We start from the raw sequence: 15693 nt of genomic DNA on the forward strand, positions 1-15693 counted from the left end.
AATAAGAGTAAGTTGAAACGCTACACGCGAGCGGGTGTATTTCCGGCGCTCACCCGCGCCCACTGTCACGGAGAGCTCTCTTTCGGTCTCTTTCCTGGCCGCTGTCTCCGCTTTCGGAGAGACGACGCGACAGAAAGAGGAAGAAAAAGAAGGAAAGTCGCGAGGGGAGAGATAGGTGAATCAATGTAGAAAGAGAAAGCGTCGCGACGAAGAGAATGAAGAGCAGATGAGTGGATAGAGAAACAGTAGCCAAGGAAGAAAGCGAGAGAAAATTGAGAAGGAGGAAATAGAGAAATGGGCACAGAAAACAACAAAAAAGAGTAGCCTGTACAAAATACACTGTGGATCCCAACGACAAAATTAAATTATTGTTGTAATAATGTAATGATTTTACGTTAAAATAAAATGTGCTACTTTTTTAATAAATAGAGTAGTTTGCTACTCTATTTATAAATACTATATTGTTCAGAAATTCAAATACTTTTAATTGAGATTAAATATTTTTTTTATTTTTAGCGCGATAAAAATATATGTACCTATAATATATATCAAACATGCTAACATTGCTATCGTTATCGCAGGGTTACTGTGTTATCAATGTGGATATCCACCACTGCGGATTAACACATTCTATACAAATTACACGACATTTATTTTTGACAAATTATCGAGTCACACCGCAAGTTCTAGTATTTAAATCAATTTCTGTCCTGTTTATAAACCCTTAAAAGTGTTAAATCTGATATGCAAAAGATATAATACTCGTGGAAATGTGGAAAAAATTCAACTCTAACTACTAAACTCAACTTCTCACTCCAGAAATGCTAACTAAAACTTCACATACCGACGCCGTTTGAGCAATTATCACGCCGATTATCACGCGACAAAATTACCGAAGTTTGATTGAATAATCGATAATAATCGTACACAGGCATCGATTAAAAATATAAATAGATTGTCACTGATTATTTCAATTTGTATTGTGTATTTTTAATAATGATGTAATTGTTTACACGCGCTTAAAGATCTCTCTCGTTTACTCAAAACTCCACCTTTCTGGCACTGACTACTGATGGTCTCGCATTTCTCATTTAGAGAAACGTCCCTCTCACGCGAATACCGAGCCGCAGAACCATAAAGAGTGCGTGACAAACTAATGTACACTAATGTACAGTTGGCATAATACTGATGCAATGAGTGCCTCCCCGCCTCGCCATACAGTGGACTGAGATAATGGTCACGATCGCGCTCACGTGCCCCTCCAGCTTCTCGCGGTTTTCCTCCCCGTCCACGCTGCGAATATTCAGCATGTTTTATCCGTAAATTTATGCAATACTCTCGACAGTATCGACGTTGCCTGCTAATCGAAAAAACGCAGTGAAGCATGTAAGAGCTTTTATGCCAGGATTGCATTCACAGTTGATTTTCTAATGCATGATCCGATTGTGTGCATTGTGTAATATCTAAAAGCTAGGCGAAACGTAATTTGAAGTAAAATAGTGCTTTAACCAAATTGCCAGAAGACTTGAATATTTATAATAAAACAACTTTTTGTACGCGTGATGTAGTGTAATAACTTATGCAAAATATATACATACATATAATTATTATTTTGCATACATATAATTTTACATATATATATATATATATAATGCAAAATAATAATTTAAACAAACATTAAAAAGTCTTCGTGTTACATATGCCAAATAATTTGATAAACATGAGATAAGATCAAATTTAAATAACTCAATATTTCCAAAATTAAATGCGTGATATTATGAAATTATTAATTGTCATAATTAATTATGCTCTTTTTTTTTATAAAAATATATTAGGAAATATTTTAATTGCAGATTAATTGAATATTATTTAAATATTAATTAAATCTTAATTAAAGATTAATTAAACATTAAAAATTTATTATTTTTTTCCTGAACTATATTTTTAAACTATAAGATATTCTTCTAACCTGAAACCAATAATTTTTTATCGAAAATTCAAAAAAACAATAATTTTTTATAATTTTAAACTAAATTTCTAAATTAAATGCATTATTCGCTTAAGTGTGGTTGCTGTAACCAAGTTAATTTGCGACGAAATTTGAGGCAAAGAAATCTGTTTGTAATTTTATATATAATAAAAAATATTTAAAAATTCAAAAAATACACATGCTACAAAAGATACAAGTTACTAAATATATTTTGTATGTATTTTAATTTTTTAAATATTTCCTGCATCATACAAAATTTTTGTATTCTATCATAAATAGTAAATAAATTCGTCACTGTGACAAGCACAAATATATAGAAACATCGTAAAGCAGCGATGCTCTTAATGAATGCATAACGGTATTGTAACAAATGCCAATATTTTTACACTTGGTAAACACAAAGAAAAATATATCTCAACATATTAATATTTATAATAAAAGCGTAATAATATTGGGACTCCTAAAAATATTCTACATTCGGCAAATGCAACGAATACATCACAAACATCGATGAATGAAAACATAACGGTACTGATTTCTGTTTTTGACAAGTCCAAACAAAAATATATCTCGAAGTATTATTCATATCTTCGGTGAAAGTGTTTCCCTCGATACTCGAGATGTTCAATACCGATATTTCGTAATCGCGGTATCAGTATCGGCAATGAACTACCTGACGTTTCACAAATGTCTTAATATTTAGAGGTTAGCTCGACGACGTAGCGTCTGGCCGAAATTTAAGAGCGTTTACTCACCGAGATCGTCCATGGTGCGAGCGCCGGCTGCGAAATCTCTGTCACACAAATTTCCGGGATGAAGATGCAGTTGCCTGGATATCTGTCGAACACACACGGATCACAAAGAAGCGCGACACGCGCTGCTTATCACCGTTGCGCGCTGGACAACTCACTCCGACTTACTCGCGCGGCGAACGTCAAACATGGAGGCTCCGGTTCTTGGCTGGACCAGTTGCCGGCCTGTTTCATATCCTTAAAAACGCACCTGAAATTATAAACATTTCTAATTAAAAACATTTAAAAAGACAATATTTAGTATATATTTATAAGAAAAATAAATATTGAAAACGCATTTATAATTATGACATCTATAAAGAAAAAGTAAAGATTTCAGAAACGTTTTCATTAGGTTATAAAAACTGAAAAACGCAATAATGAGAATGATCTTCATAAAACAATGATAAAAATGATACATTTCTGAAAAACGATAGAATTAGACAAATGTGACTCACATTATTTACTCAAATCTATTCTTTTTGCACAATTCAATACATTTTAATAAAATCTCTCTCTACGGACTTATAATCAAATATACTAACATTTCACTCGATCCCTTGTGAAGTTAGCGTTCAATAAAGTCAAAAATTATTGCAAACATACATATATACCAGCAAACTTTGTTTATCCTAGGGAACAATTAAGTATATAAGTTGTCCAGACTGTTCCGTGTAGAAAATATTACGCATGCGTATTATATTGCGCGCGAAAATAAACCATATTTGAATATTGCAAAAATATGTTCATATCTACTAACAGAATAATTAAATATCTCTATAACATTTAATATCTACTATACCTTCTATAATTTTGTTAAATAAAAGTTCAAAAATAAAAAATTTTAAACAAAAAATTCAAATTAAAAAATTTAAAACTATTATTAAATATTTATAAATACCATTATGAACTTTGTTAAAAATATCTAAACATAGCAATATGTTTCAATAAGTTTCTAATGTATTAAGGCATCTTGTTGAACCTGATAAATAGACATGTTATTTAATTTAATAAAATTATATTTGAAAATGTGTGTGTGTGTGTGTGTGTGTGTGTGTGTGTGTGTGTGTGTAGCGTGCACGCGCGTGTATGTAAATTAAATAATGAACTATATGCATTTAATAATGTACTTCTTAAAATGTGAAAGAAGAGAAATCCCCATACGATTGCGACGCAACCTTTTTCTTTTTTCTGGCCGGCTCCGAGTTTGTGTCCACCTTCAATCTAAAAATTATATTAAACATTGTACAAACAGATAAAGCCAATAAACTACAATAAGAAAAAGTCAAGAAAAATCTTACTTCTCTTGTTCCAGTTTCATATATTTCCCTATACCGGATCGGTAAACTTTTTGGGTGTCGTTTCTATCTGATTTGTCCTTCGATTTGTTCTGATTCGCTTCTCGAGCCAATCGTTCCAATTCCACAGCTCGTTCCGTAGCAAGCTGGTCATCAGCTTCTTGAAAAGGATCCACAAAGATCTGAATAGCCTGTACAATTATGTCCTCTATTGGTCGATCTTTATTATCCACTTCTATTTTTTCTATTGCATTCAACGTATCTAAACCTCCTACTATCTTCCCAAAGACTGTATGTTTGCGATCAAGATGTCTGCACGATCGGAACGTAATAAAACTGAAATAATATCAATTTTAAAAAAACCAGACAAGTGCAAATGTACAAAATACAAATTCTTTTTCTTTTAGCTTCAATTTTAATCTTACAATTGTGATCCATTGGTATTTGGACCTGAGTTTGCCATCGACAAAATGCCTCTGCCTTGGTGAACAAGATTCGGTTTGAATTCATCCTCGAATGGTTTGCCCCAAATAGATTTGCCGCCGTTGCCTGTATTAGTCGGATCTCCGCCTTGAATCTGAAAAAAAAAATGCAAATTATTATATATAAAATAAAGAAATAGAAAAAATTATGTCATAAAAATTAATATACATACCATAAAATTTCGTATTGATCTATGAAACTTTGTGCCATCATAATAACCATTTTGACAATGTTTCATAAAGTTCTCACAAGTCTTCGGAACCAAGTCGCAATAAAGTTCCAGATTCAAAGCTCCGAAGTTTGTGAGTAATCTTAAATATCCTAAAATTATATAAATAAATATTATTTTTATTGTTCAATTTAAGCAAATACGTAATGTAACATTAATTGCAATAGCATACCCTTTTTCTTGACTCTCTCGTACCGTACCAAATCTTCTGCGATAACAGCTGCTTGATGAGTAGTCTCTGCTGGCATCACTGTTGAAGTAAATCCTGCAGCTACTGCACCCGTAGAATAGTGTGCCTATATATAAATAAACAGTAAAATTACTTTCAGCAATTGAAATAAAAAATGTTTTAGTAAATGATGTACAAACAGCATTAAATTTGTCAGCCTTCTTTGTAGACCCTTCGCCTTTTATGCCACTTGTTGTTGGTTTGTAATCTCTTTCTAATTCGGCCAAAATTTCCTTAGTTTCCACCGAGACAGTTTTTAATTTTGCATTTGGATTATTTCTTTCTCTTACAGTTTCTAAAAAATATCAAAAATTTGGTGTATGAAAACAGAAAAATACAGAAACAATTTTGTGTATATTAAATAAGAGTCTACCTTCGTCTTCCATCCTTATATTATTTTTAATGTGATGAAAAGAAGACAGATTAAATTTCATTGCATTGTTTGGATCTTGAATCGTAATAATATCGTTGCGTGTGAATGGCTGATCATTTATCAAATCCTTCCAATTTGTAGTTTTTATATTCAATTGTTCAACAGCCTACAAATAATGTTTTATTATTTTTTCTGCTATAAAATAACTTAATCAGAAATAAATGCATTTTTTTAACCACTTACCTCATAAGAAAATACATTTCCTGTCGTCTTGATAGCAACAATATGTGAATGTTTTGTGAATAACTTAAAAAGAACAGGACACTGATATTGGTCTTCTATATTTTTATGAAAATTTAATTTGGTTAGACTTTTTGCATCCAGTGGTTTCCCCGTCACAGGATTGTGCTTGTGCTTTTTTATATATGCCAAAATAGCTTCCAGTTCGAATACATTGCCCTGTGGATCGCAGTAAGGATGCTCAAAAGGTTGCAACGTTAGACAGCAACAATCATATGGTAGACGTCTAAATGTTTTCTCTTCACTCGTTTCTAAAGTTGTTCCTGATTTTCTTCCACCATATAACGTTGTCCACTCCGTGTATGTTAAATACCTAAAAAAAATATCCATATTTGTTAGTTTATTAAAAAATTAAAATATTCTCATAACCATAAATATAGAATCTGACACAATGTTTACAAATGCAACACTCACATTTTATCTTTCTGATGCTGGCGTTTCCCCATTTTGAAGCAGTTTTATAAACTTATAATTTACGAAACAAACTATTCGAGAAACTGTGTATGAACGTTGTATAAAAATTGAATTTGGAGCACTGTCAATTAACCCACTATTGTCTACACTTCATTCATTGAGTTGAGTGGGTAGGAAAAATCTCCATTTTTCCAAGTCGCAACACTGGCGCCGCCGTGGTGAAATAATGGCGTAGCATGGTGTAGAGAGTCGGCCACAAAGTGGTGAACGTAGTGAACGTCCGAATGTCCGTCGCCCGTGATCGTCGTCATCGCGCGAGACTTGGTGAGAATGTCGTGTCGCGATCCCGACAACTTGATAAGCCCGAGCGACGACGAGAACTTCGACTATCTATTCAAGATCGTCCTCATCGGCGACTGCGGCACGGGCAAGACCTGCGTCCTGCAGCGATTCAAGTCCGGCACGTTCGTCGAGCGACACGGGAATACCATCGGCGTCGACTTCTGCATAAAGACCGTGCTCATAGACGGCAAGAGAATCAAGGTGCTTACTCGTTGCAAACTTGCAATTTTCTCCATTGAATCTCTTTGTGATGCATTACTGAAATATAGGTCTGCTTAATGTTTATAGATAGATAAAACTTATTTTGATAGATTACTCACTCTTGCTTGTTTAAGTTTGTAATGATTTACAGTTGAGTCATGATGATTACTGAAATTCAATCTTTTGTGTTGACAGTTACAAATATGGGACACTGCAGGGCAGGAAAGATTTCGAACAATAACTCAAAGTTATTATAGATCTGCAAATGGAATAATTATAGGTAAGTAAACAGACCATCATATTTTATATCAGTCACACAATAGATAATTGCAATGTTAATTTAAAGAATAATTTATAGTTCAAAAATTATGTCTCAAAAGTTCATTAGAATAATACTGCATTTTTTGTTAGCAAACAATCGTCTAAACCTTTTCTTTTTACCCGCTGTTTACCAGCTTTTTGATAAGATAAGATAAGATGGCATTCTTTTAAAAATGATCTATGAACATTTTAGTTTACGATATCACAAAGCGACCGACATTCTTAAGTTTACAACGTTGGGTGGAAGAAGTCCGGAAATATACATCATCGCATGTGTTATTAGTATTAGTTGGTATGCTTTTTTACATGTACATAATTATAATAATAATGCAAATTGCAATTATATTGCGATTCACTTATCTTTTGTACATTTTTCACTTTGTAGGTAATAAATGTGATTTGGAACATCAGCGGGAAGTAAAGAAAGCTGAGGCTGAAGCTTTGTGTCAATATCTGCCCGAAGTTTTGCACGTAGTGGAGACCTCAGCCAAAGACAATACGAATGTAGATTCCATCTTTTTCTATTTGGCATCTGAACTTAAGGTAAATCTGCCTCTATTTTCGTCTCTATCGCACATTATACAATTTTACATTAATTTTTTACAAATTAAATTACTATCCACTTTTAGAGACGACACGATAATCGCCAGATTAGTACGAACGAGAACGATGTAGTAAAGCTTAGCGTTGGACGAGATCTGTCTTCTTGTTCAGGCTGCTCATATAAAATATTTTAAACTGTTTGATAATTTTTTATTCATAGCAGTTACGTAAATTGAGATACTAATAAAAAACGGCACGCTGTAGTGATAAGATAAATGGCAGCCAACGAACGAATGGGTATTCCATGCTTGCTTGCTTGCTTTTAAACTAAAAACTAAAATACTCAGCGAACGCTAGGAAAGAAATAACAATATCTATATGACAATAATTCTATTCTTTAAATGAGAATCTCTATTAAATAATTGGTATTAAGAATTATTTATATTTAAAGTAGTATAGAAATTTTTCACAAAACTTCACTGCCATTTTTCTTATAACGTTACAAATTAATATTACGAATTAATGTATGAAATTACAAATTAATCTCAAAATCAGAACAGTCCTTGTCATTTTTATCAATATAAAAAATTTATATATCAACTTCAAAATATCGCAGCACGTGGCATTGACTGTTCTAATTGAGAGAAAGATGAATCTCATGACAAAAATATGATCTTTAGAATTGCGTGATTCATTTTTGCTTCAAAAGTTTGTTCCGAAAAAAACATTTATATTTTTATACAAGTGATTTAGTGAAGATGTACAAATATTTACATACATTACACACATCACACTGACACTGCAGCGACCTGAAGAAATCTTACAATTAGATACTTTAGTGCCTTAAAAAAGTAATAACCGTTATTTTTTTAATACAAAAACGCACAAATGCTTGTAAAGCGATCTAGAAGATTACAGAGAATTTAAATTCTGAATGCTAACTTAATTCCTTTTTTTATTTATTTTATTTATTTGCATATACGAATGTTGTTATGGCGAATGTGAAATTTACATTCTCGACTGCCAAATATTTATTCGAATCACGAAGTTGTAAATACTAATTCTCAGTCGCACTCATCCTCAACGCATATTTTGTGCTAAGAGTGATTATCTGATTCTCAGTCTTTGTTTGATTTCAACAATGTGACCGCATTTTAGCGCGAAAAGTGTGATGAGAATGCGGATGTAGAATGCGTTTCGTGTGAACGGACGCTATTGTTATTTGTGAATTAATGTAATGAATCTCTCCTCTTATTGCTTATATACAATTTGTTGTAACATATTTTTTTTTATATTTACATTGCACATTTACTAATGTGAACGTCTCAGTCTCAAAATACTCATTGAATTACTTATTGGAAATAATTTATAAATTATTTTTTATAAGAGATACATAAACCAAAATGTAAATCAATATTATCTTACGCACACATCCCAATTCTACCAAGATATAAAAAATATTTCGGCAAGTTAGGATCTTTGCAAATTTTACAAATAAATCTCGGGGAATTTTTCGAAACAAAAATATTTTTCTAGACGTACTTTCTAGTTCGAAAGAGAAAAATTTATATATATATATATATCGATTTACTGCATTTCACTATAATTGAATTACGTGTGCAGAAAAAAATATATTACGGGACATCAGTTTATATTAATTAATACTACAATTATGCGCCGAAACAATATGTTAGATACGTGGTGTAAAGAAATTATTGTACGAAATAATTAAAAATATTTATTGTATCCCACACATATAGGCAACTGGAAAATATATTTTCTCTAAAATACATGGTGTGTAATATAATAGCTTCGTTAATTAATGGCGGATCTAATATATATTGCATTTGATACGTATAAAACATACTGTATAATATTGTACATGTTGAGATTTTAATTTATTATAAATAAAGCGTCTTTTTTCACTCGTTACAAATCTCAGACATAAATTTTGCTACCGATCAATCAATATTTATTAACTTCAATTTTTTTTCACACAATAATAAACATTGATTGATTAAAAAAATTATTTACTTTACTTTATAACTGATAGTTTAATAAGCTGAATAGTAAAGTCGTTTATCACAGTGAGCAGAGGTTAATCATCGATTTCTAATGATTATTTACGAATATAGAATCAATTTATTTATACATATATATTATTTATATTAAATATATCAACCTTATGGATTCAATTCCTATATTGCATTCGGGGTGATTGTATCGTTATTCATCCGATACGCTAATAAGATAATGATTTATTTTAATGTAAATAAACATTTTGTATATGATTAGCATATACATATATAAATAACAATCCAGTAAATAATGCTATAAACCATGTAAATCCTCAGTATGCAGGACTAAAAATATTCGTTTGATTTTTCTTGCAAATATGAAATAATATTTTATATTGCGGACTTATAATAAACGTAAAAAAAAATGATAAAACGAGGTAGAGAAGATATTTCTTAATTCTTCACTTTTAATTCAAATTCAGATAATTGAGATAATTCTTGTATACCACAGATATAAAAAAATTTTTTGCATAAATTTTCACATGATATACACGCAGATAAATGAGTTTAACTCTGGGATTGGCAAGCGTACCGATTAAAAGTAAAACAACAATTTTTTCCCATCCTACTTTAATCGCTATGTTAATTTATTTCTTTTATCGCATATTAAACGAGATATATATGTATAGTATGAATATATAAAATTGTCTAAACTTTCCGTTTTGTAAGAACAGTGTATACGTAAGGCACTTTTCTCATGCTGTTTTTATGTCAATTTAAACATGCCATCATTAGATTAATGCAAGTACCAACAGGCTACAACAATGATAATAAGGATGAATTATAAATGTATCTGAAACAATTTGTAATTGACGCGAGAAACGGCAATTTGTAATTGATAAAAGGAACGGTGATGCGTTATTGTTACGTAAGTTACTGCAAAAATCAGCGAAAAGGCTATCAGTACGAATAGCTCTTTTCCATTTGGTTCACCAAAATATTTTCTATTACAATAACATCAGAGCCTGAGATTCCTAACAATGATTGATATTTGTTGCGCAACGATATAGACTATGTTATATTTATATTTCTTACAGAATTGTAATCAATTACTATTAGTATGATTGGAAAATCCTGTCGAACAATTCGCGACATTTAATGCGATCAAAAAATTATATTAAAATTACAATAAGAGAAATATAATCAGGAAGACCCAAGTGAAAGGAATTTTCGATATCTCGTTCAGCATTTGATGCAATAAATAACGCTACAATATTATACAATTGCTGTTAACAAGAACTTGATCGTGTAAATCTTCGAGCCTTTGTAGAAGGAAATTAACTAAAAATTACCTAAACCTCGGAATCGAATACCTCGACCTCATGTTCTTTTGTAACTCCTTCTGTACTTTTCATCCACCTTCACTAAGAAATATGTTCCCGGGAACATATTATCCGTACTACTCTGCGGAACGTATGGCACAACGTGACAATTTTGTTCCCTCAACGCTAATATTTTCGTATACTCCACGGGAGAGACGCAATGACGTTCCGCCAATTCCTTTTTGACGTAAGAAAGAGCGTCGACGATTTTCGTCAAGCCGGAACCCTCTCTCGCCACCGTTATCGAGTACATGCTGGAGCAGAAGCCCGAGCCGTAGGAAAATACGCATATCTTGTTGCCGATCAGTTCGCTTATCGGTTTCGATATGAGGAACGATACTAAACCGGAGTACACCGACGGTGTATACATATTTCCAACTTGGCTCGCTAACAACAGACTCGGCTGAGTCTTCTGCTGGAAGTCCGCTTTGCTCAGTTCTATGAAGCCCTTCTCGATATCCCTGTCGAAGTAGGTCTGCTCGAGCTTGGAAGCGTGGAACTTCTTCACGGGATCGTACTTGGCAGAAATCTGAGGCACCGGCGTGTTGAGGAAATCGATGAAGGCCAGCCGGGCGAATGATTTCTGCACGAGTTTGCAGTACGGTGAATGGAAGAGAATCGCGTCGAAGCTGGCCAACGTAACATCCTCATCGGGACGTTGCTTCTTAACCTTATCGCGGTACAGCTGATAACAGCTGTCCAGAGCACTCAGATAGCACTCGATCGACACCTTGCCTTCGACCACGGGATATTCGGAACGCAGATCCGGCTTGTAGAAGTCGTACGCGTGCCGCATGCAGTTCGCGCGGAGGCCGCGGTCAAACACCAGAGGCGCGTCCGGACCTACGAGTATGGCTATCGCGCCCGCGCCGCCGGTCGGCCTGGCGCTACCCGCAGCGTACACCGCGTTATCAGCCGCCACGACCAGGGCGTACCTGCCGTCCCAGTAGCTGCTCTCCACCCACGCGATGGCGTTGAAGAGTGCGGCGGTGCCGCCGTAGCAGGCGTTCGTGGTGTCGATGCCCTCGATGTCGGTGCACTCGCACGACTCGAACAGTTGCATTAGCACGGACTTGACTGACTTACTCTTGTCGAGTATAGTCTCGGTGCCGACCTCCAGTCTGCCGATGTCCCGCGGACTGATATCGTGCCGCTCCAGCAGCCGATGCGTCACGGTCAGACACAGCGAGTTGATGTCCTCCAGGTCATTGCAGAAGCCCATCCGCGTCTGGCCCAGGCCGATCGTGTACTTGCCGGACGAAACGCCGTCGTACTCCTCCAGCTCCTTCTGTTCCACATACTGCGCCGGGAAGTACACCTCCAGCGCCCGGATACCAACATCTTTCGGCCACATCCTGTCGAATTGTCCAACGAGTCCTCGACGCTCTCTCCTTCCGCCTAAGTTTATGTAATCACCCTGGCGACAACCGAGAGTCAGTCAGCTGATTCTAATGAAATTGTGTCACGCTCGTAATTCACAAGTTTGATCCCAATAGAGATCTATTAAGGTCGGGATTAAAGAGGATCGGAATTAAAGAAACACGCATAGTTTCTACGTATCGCACGTCTCCGCGTTATACCTCGTCGTCGCGTAGCGTTCGCCGATGGCTCGTTTGACGTATATTGAGACAGGCACATGAACGATCTCCGCACACGCCACGTCGAATTCAGGTTAGAAGTGAAACTCGGCGCGGCTCGGTGAAAATTCCAGTCGTCGCGCCGTTGGTTGCCGTCGAGCGACTTTCGATTGCGTGTTTTGAAGCTCGCTCGGTCCTCTCCGTCGTTCCGTTAAGTCGGCCGGTCGGTCAATCGTCCTTCGCTTCGCTCATCCGTTCACGTGGTCCCGCCGTGCGGCAGACACTGACAGCCTTGCACGACTCAGCTCTCGCAGGCGAGTGCGCTTGCGATACCCGCGCCGCGCCGTAGTCATCGGCATGCGGGAAGCCGGGAAGCGGGGCGAGAGAAGGGGTGACAAGGTTCACGCAGCTGACGCATGCAGCCGATACGAGGGTCGGTGCTTTACGTTAAATTCGTTATTGCATTGTCACAATGAGCTTGCATAACAATTTACAAAGCAACATAGAATTTGTTAATAACATGTGAAAAGATAGCGTGTCGAGATGTGTGCCCACGTGCGAGTCCGCTCTTTCGACGAACCGGGTTTCGATTGGGTCATCAGGTCACGATGAATATACAATGCTCATGCGCAATTATTCTGCCTACCTCTATTGAGAAGAAAACCCTTCGAGAAATTCAATATGAATGTTAAAAGAACTTACCGAAACGACTGATTAATTTTTCGATATTATAAATGACTCGTCGACATTTGTGACAAAAAGCAGAAAACGCATTTTTTACAAAAAACGCATTAATAAATTTTACATAACATTATTTGTTTGTGTAATGTTTATGTAATGATTTACATTTTTTGTATTCGATTCCAACAGCAAAACAATTCGGTAAAAAAATTGCGCACAATGTACATAATTTTTTTGTGTTATTTTGTAACGTGCAACGTAACAGTAAAAAAAAAAAAAAAAAAAAATGCACGCAAACGTGCATAAATGAAACTCTTACAGTAATAATAAAAAACAAATTATGTCATTTTATGTCATACAGCAAAAAAAAAGTTAAAAATATATAAAGCTATATATAAAGCCGATAATAGACTTAATAATTATATGTCTGACTTTCTACTATAACCTCTACATGACTGTTAAAAAATCAGTTGTCATCATTGTGGAAACGTTTGCAGCAAAAATATATCCACAAAGTTTATATTACTATTCCATTCTCATAAAAATACAAAGACACATGGATTCTTCAACAAAAGATGTAAATTCACATGTTAAATAAATAAATTCTTAAATAGATTTTTAACAGATCAAAGAGACGACTTTGTGCATTGTAATGTTAAATATGTTGGTAGAGTTGTATCAGAAGCAGCGATAATCTTTCTGATATGAGAAAATTATGGTTGTAATTTGAAACATAATATCAAAATTACAGAATCAAACCCAAGTAGCACATGTTCGTTTCATATACGTTTCCTAAATGTATATGAAACAAACATGCGCTGCCTGGGAAAGAATATTCATAACATTTCCAATCAATGATCAATGATCTCAATTGCTCTTGAAGCGATAATTAATTGTGTCGCTATTATTAAATGTTGCGAAAAAATTTCAGAGTACACACACGTTTCAATATTAAATATCATGAATATATCACGTGTAATTTTTTACTGAAAATATATGAGCATAAATTATAATAATATTTTGATAAAACGTATAAGCGATGTAGTTTAAGTAGTTTAAATTTACTGAAACTTCTGATGTGGCGTTTTTGTAAAAAATAAAAAATTTCTCAATAAACTTAAAGTATTCCATATTGAAATGTACTAAAATTTTTTCGCAATATTTAAAATAACAATAGCAACAATTAATTATCGCTTAAGAATAATTGAGATTATCGAAAAATGACAATTTTATAATTGCAAGCGAAGGATGTTTCATCAGAAATTCTACTCAAGGCTTCATTAACGAGATAACATGTAACGTATAAAATAAACAACCATCATTTTAATCATAAGATTATTTCAAATTTCCGTAGAAAACGAATTCTTTTAGACATTGGGAAATCAAAAGTATCGAAAACCCATTTCAACTTTTTACAGGATAAAATACACGGCGAAAAATACGTATGAAATGAAATGTGAAAACGGCGTGAGAATTGCGAAGGTAAAATATCTCGCCTCGTCAGCAGAATTATATATACATAAACGTGTGTTCACTGTCAACACACCATGTGTATAAACGATATGTAAATAAATATTTAATCCTTCAGCGCTTTCCACTTTCTGTTGCATACGTCACAACTGTTCCCTTTTTGAAATTTATGCTAAAATTTACATTCCACGAATTCTCCCTTTCAATTTATTTTTCCACATGCTTAATCAAAGGTATAGTGATTGAGAAATAGCAAAATCAGGCCGCTTTTAATAACTTGAAAGCGTGTTAAGAAATAGTAAAAGCAGGCCGGAAGAAGGAATTCCTATCGCCTTCTCCGACGTAAGATTAGTATGTCACAGACTCTCGCTATCAATGAAAACCGTAAGCATGATTTATTGAATCATACTTAATAAAAAATCTGATTTTGTGGGAAAAAAAACTCAAATAATATTATGTGCATAAAATATGTATGCACAATTGATAATTACCACGAATATATCATGAATATTATCATAAATTATTAAAAATATTTATTTACATTTTTAAAAATTTCTTTAACTTCTTTAAATTTCTTCATTAATAAATGATTTGTGTGGAAATCATTATATTTTAATTTCAATTAATCATCACGCAATTATTACAACTTGAAAAACCATTAATAAACCATTCAAATATATAGGAAAAAAAAAAAATTACTCACAGAATTCGCTAGTAAGTTTCCTCTGACACTTTATGAGTACACAGCGTTTTGTTTATGAAGTAAAACTAATTTATAAAAAACAAAAGGACAAAGGGCTATAAAATTCCGCTCCTACAAAACAAAAATGCACGGATAAGGAAAAATTAATTTAAAACAAGGATGTACAACAAAATATGATAATTACAAAATAGCTCTAATTACCTTTAGATGATTTTGATCTCGTTGTCGAGCGTCCTCTTCGTGTGTGTTGAATAATGAACAACTCCTGAAATCTTGAACCTCCTATAAAAGGGTCATCATCATCCACACGTTGTATTGTTGTGGAATCAATAGAAAGGTTCCAAACGC

General features: G+C 34.1%; 4 protein-coding genes across 7 annotated transcripts in view; 1 reads left to right on the top strand and 3 right to left on the bottom strand.

Annotated features, from left to right (window-relative positions):
* Positions 1-2887, bottom strand: part of Pax (Paxillin) — a 25478-nt gene extending 22591 nt beyond the window's left edge. Inside the window, exon 1 of the mRNA XM_012375576.2 lies at positions 2746-2887. Coding sequence (XP_012230999.1) covers positions 2746-2758 — 13 coding nt within the window. The 5' untranslated portion in view covers positions 2759-2887. The remainder of the gene's footprint in view (positions 1-2745) is intronic.
* LOC105677161 (RING-type E3 ubiquitin-protein ligase PPIL2) lies at positions 2859-6246 on the bottom strand. Of its 2 annotated transcripts, XM_012375581.2 has the most exons (10): positions 6108-6246; positions 5637-6006; positions 5394-5559; positions 5161-5315; positions 4964-5087; positions 4735-4883; positions 4505-4656; positions 4083-4415; positions 3912-4005; positions 2859-2992 (listed from the first exon to the last, which is right to left on the bottom strand). In XM_012375581.2, exons 1-9 carry the CDS (start codon positions 6137-6139, stop codon positions 3915-3917), a joined length of 1572 nt encoding a protein of 523 aa, XP_012231004.1. In that variant the 5' UTR covers positions 6140-6246; the 3' UTR covers positions 2859-2992; positions 3912-3914. The 2 variants fall into 2 exon arrangements, with proteins under 2 accessions (XP_012231004.1, XP_012231003.1); XM_012375580.2 differs by lacking the exon at positions 2859-2992 and having other exon boundaries at positions 3720-4005.
* Positions 6247-6437: 191 nt separating this feature from the next.
* On the top strand, positions 6438-9450 carry Rab19 (RAS oncogene family member Rab19). 2 transcript variants are annotated; one of them, XM_012375583.2, is made up of 5 exons: positions 6438-6650; positions 6846-6930; positions 7165-7263; positions 7357-7514; positions 7601-9450. In XM_012375583.2, exons 1-5 carry the CDS (start codon positions 6438-6440, stop codon positions 7706-7708), a joined length of 663 nt encoding a protein of 220 aa, XP_012231006.1. In that variant the 3' UTR covers positions 7709-9450. The 2 variants fall into 2 exon arrangements, with proteins under 2 accessions (XP_012231006.1, XP_067204038.1); XM_067347937.1 differs by lacking the exon at positions 7165-7263.
* Positions 9240-15686, bottom strand: Hmgs (hydroxymethylglutaryl-CoA synthase). Of its 2 annotated transcripts, XM_067347924.1 has the most exons (3): positions 15547-15686; positions 15346-15456; positions 9240-12331 (listed from the first exon to the last, which is right to left on the bottom strand). In XM_067347924.1, the coding sequence occupies exon 3, from the start codon at positions 12266-12268 to the stop codon at positions 10913-10915; it is 1356 nt and encodes a 451-aa protein (XP_067204025.1). In that variant the 5' UTR covers positions 12269-12331; positions 15346-15456; positions 15547-15686; the 3' UTR covers positions 9240-10912. The 2 variants fall into 2 exon arrangements, with proteins under 2 accessions (XP_067204025.1, XP_012231005.1); XM_012375582.2 differs by lacking the exons at positions 15346-15456; positions 15547-15686 and adding an exon at positions 12495-14684.
* Between the last annotated feature and the right edge of the window lie 7 nt (positions 15687-15693).

Source organism: Linepithema humile, chromosome 1, assembly GCF_040581485.1.
Source record: "Linepithema humile isolate Giens D197 chromosome 1, Lhum_UNIL_v1.0, whole genome shotgun sequence".
Classification (NCBI taxonomy): domain Eukaryota; kingdom Metazoa; phylum Arthropoda; class Insecta; order Hymenoptera; family Formicidae; genus Linepithema; species Linepithema humile.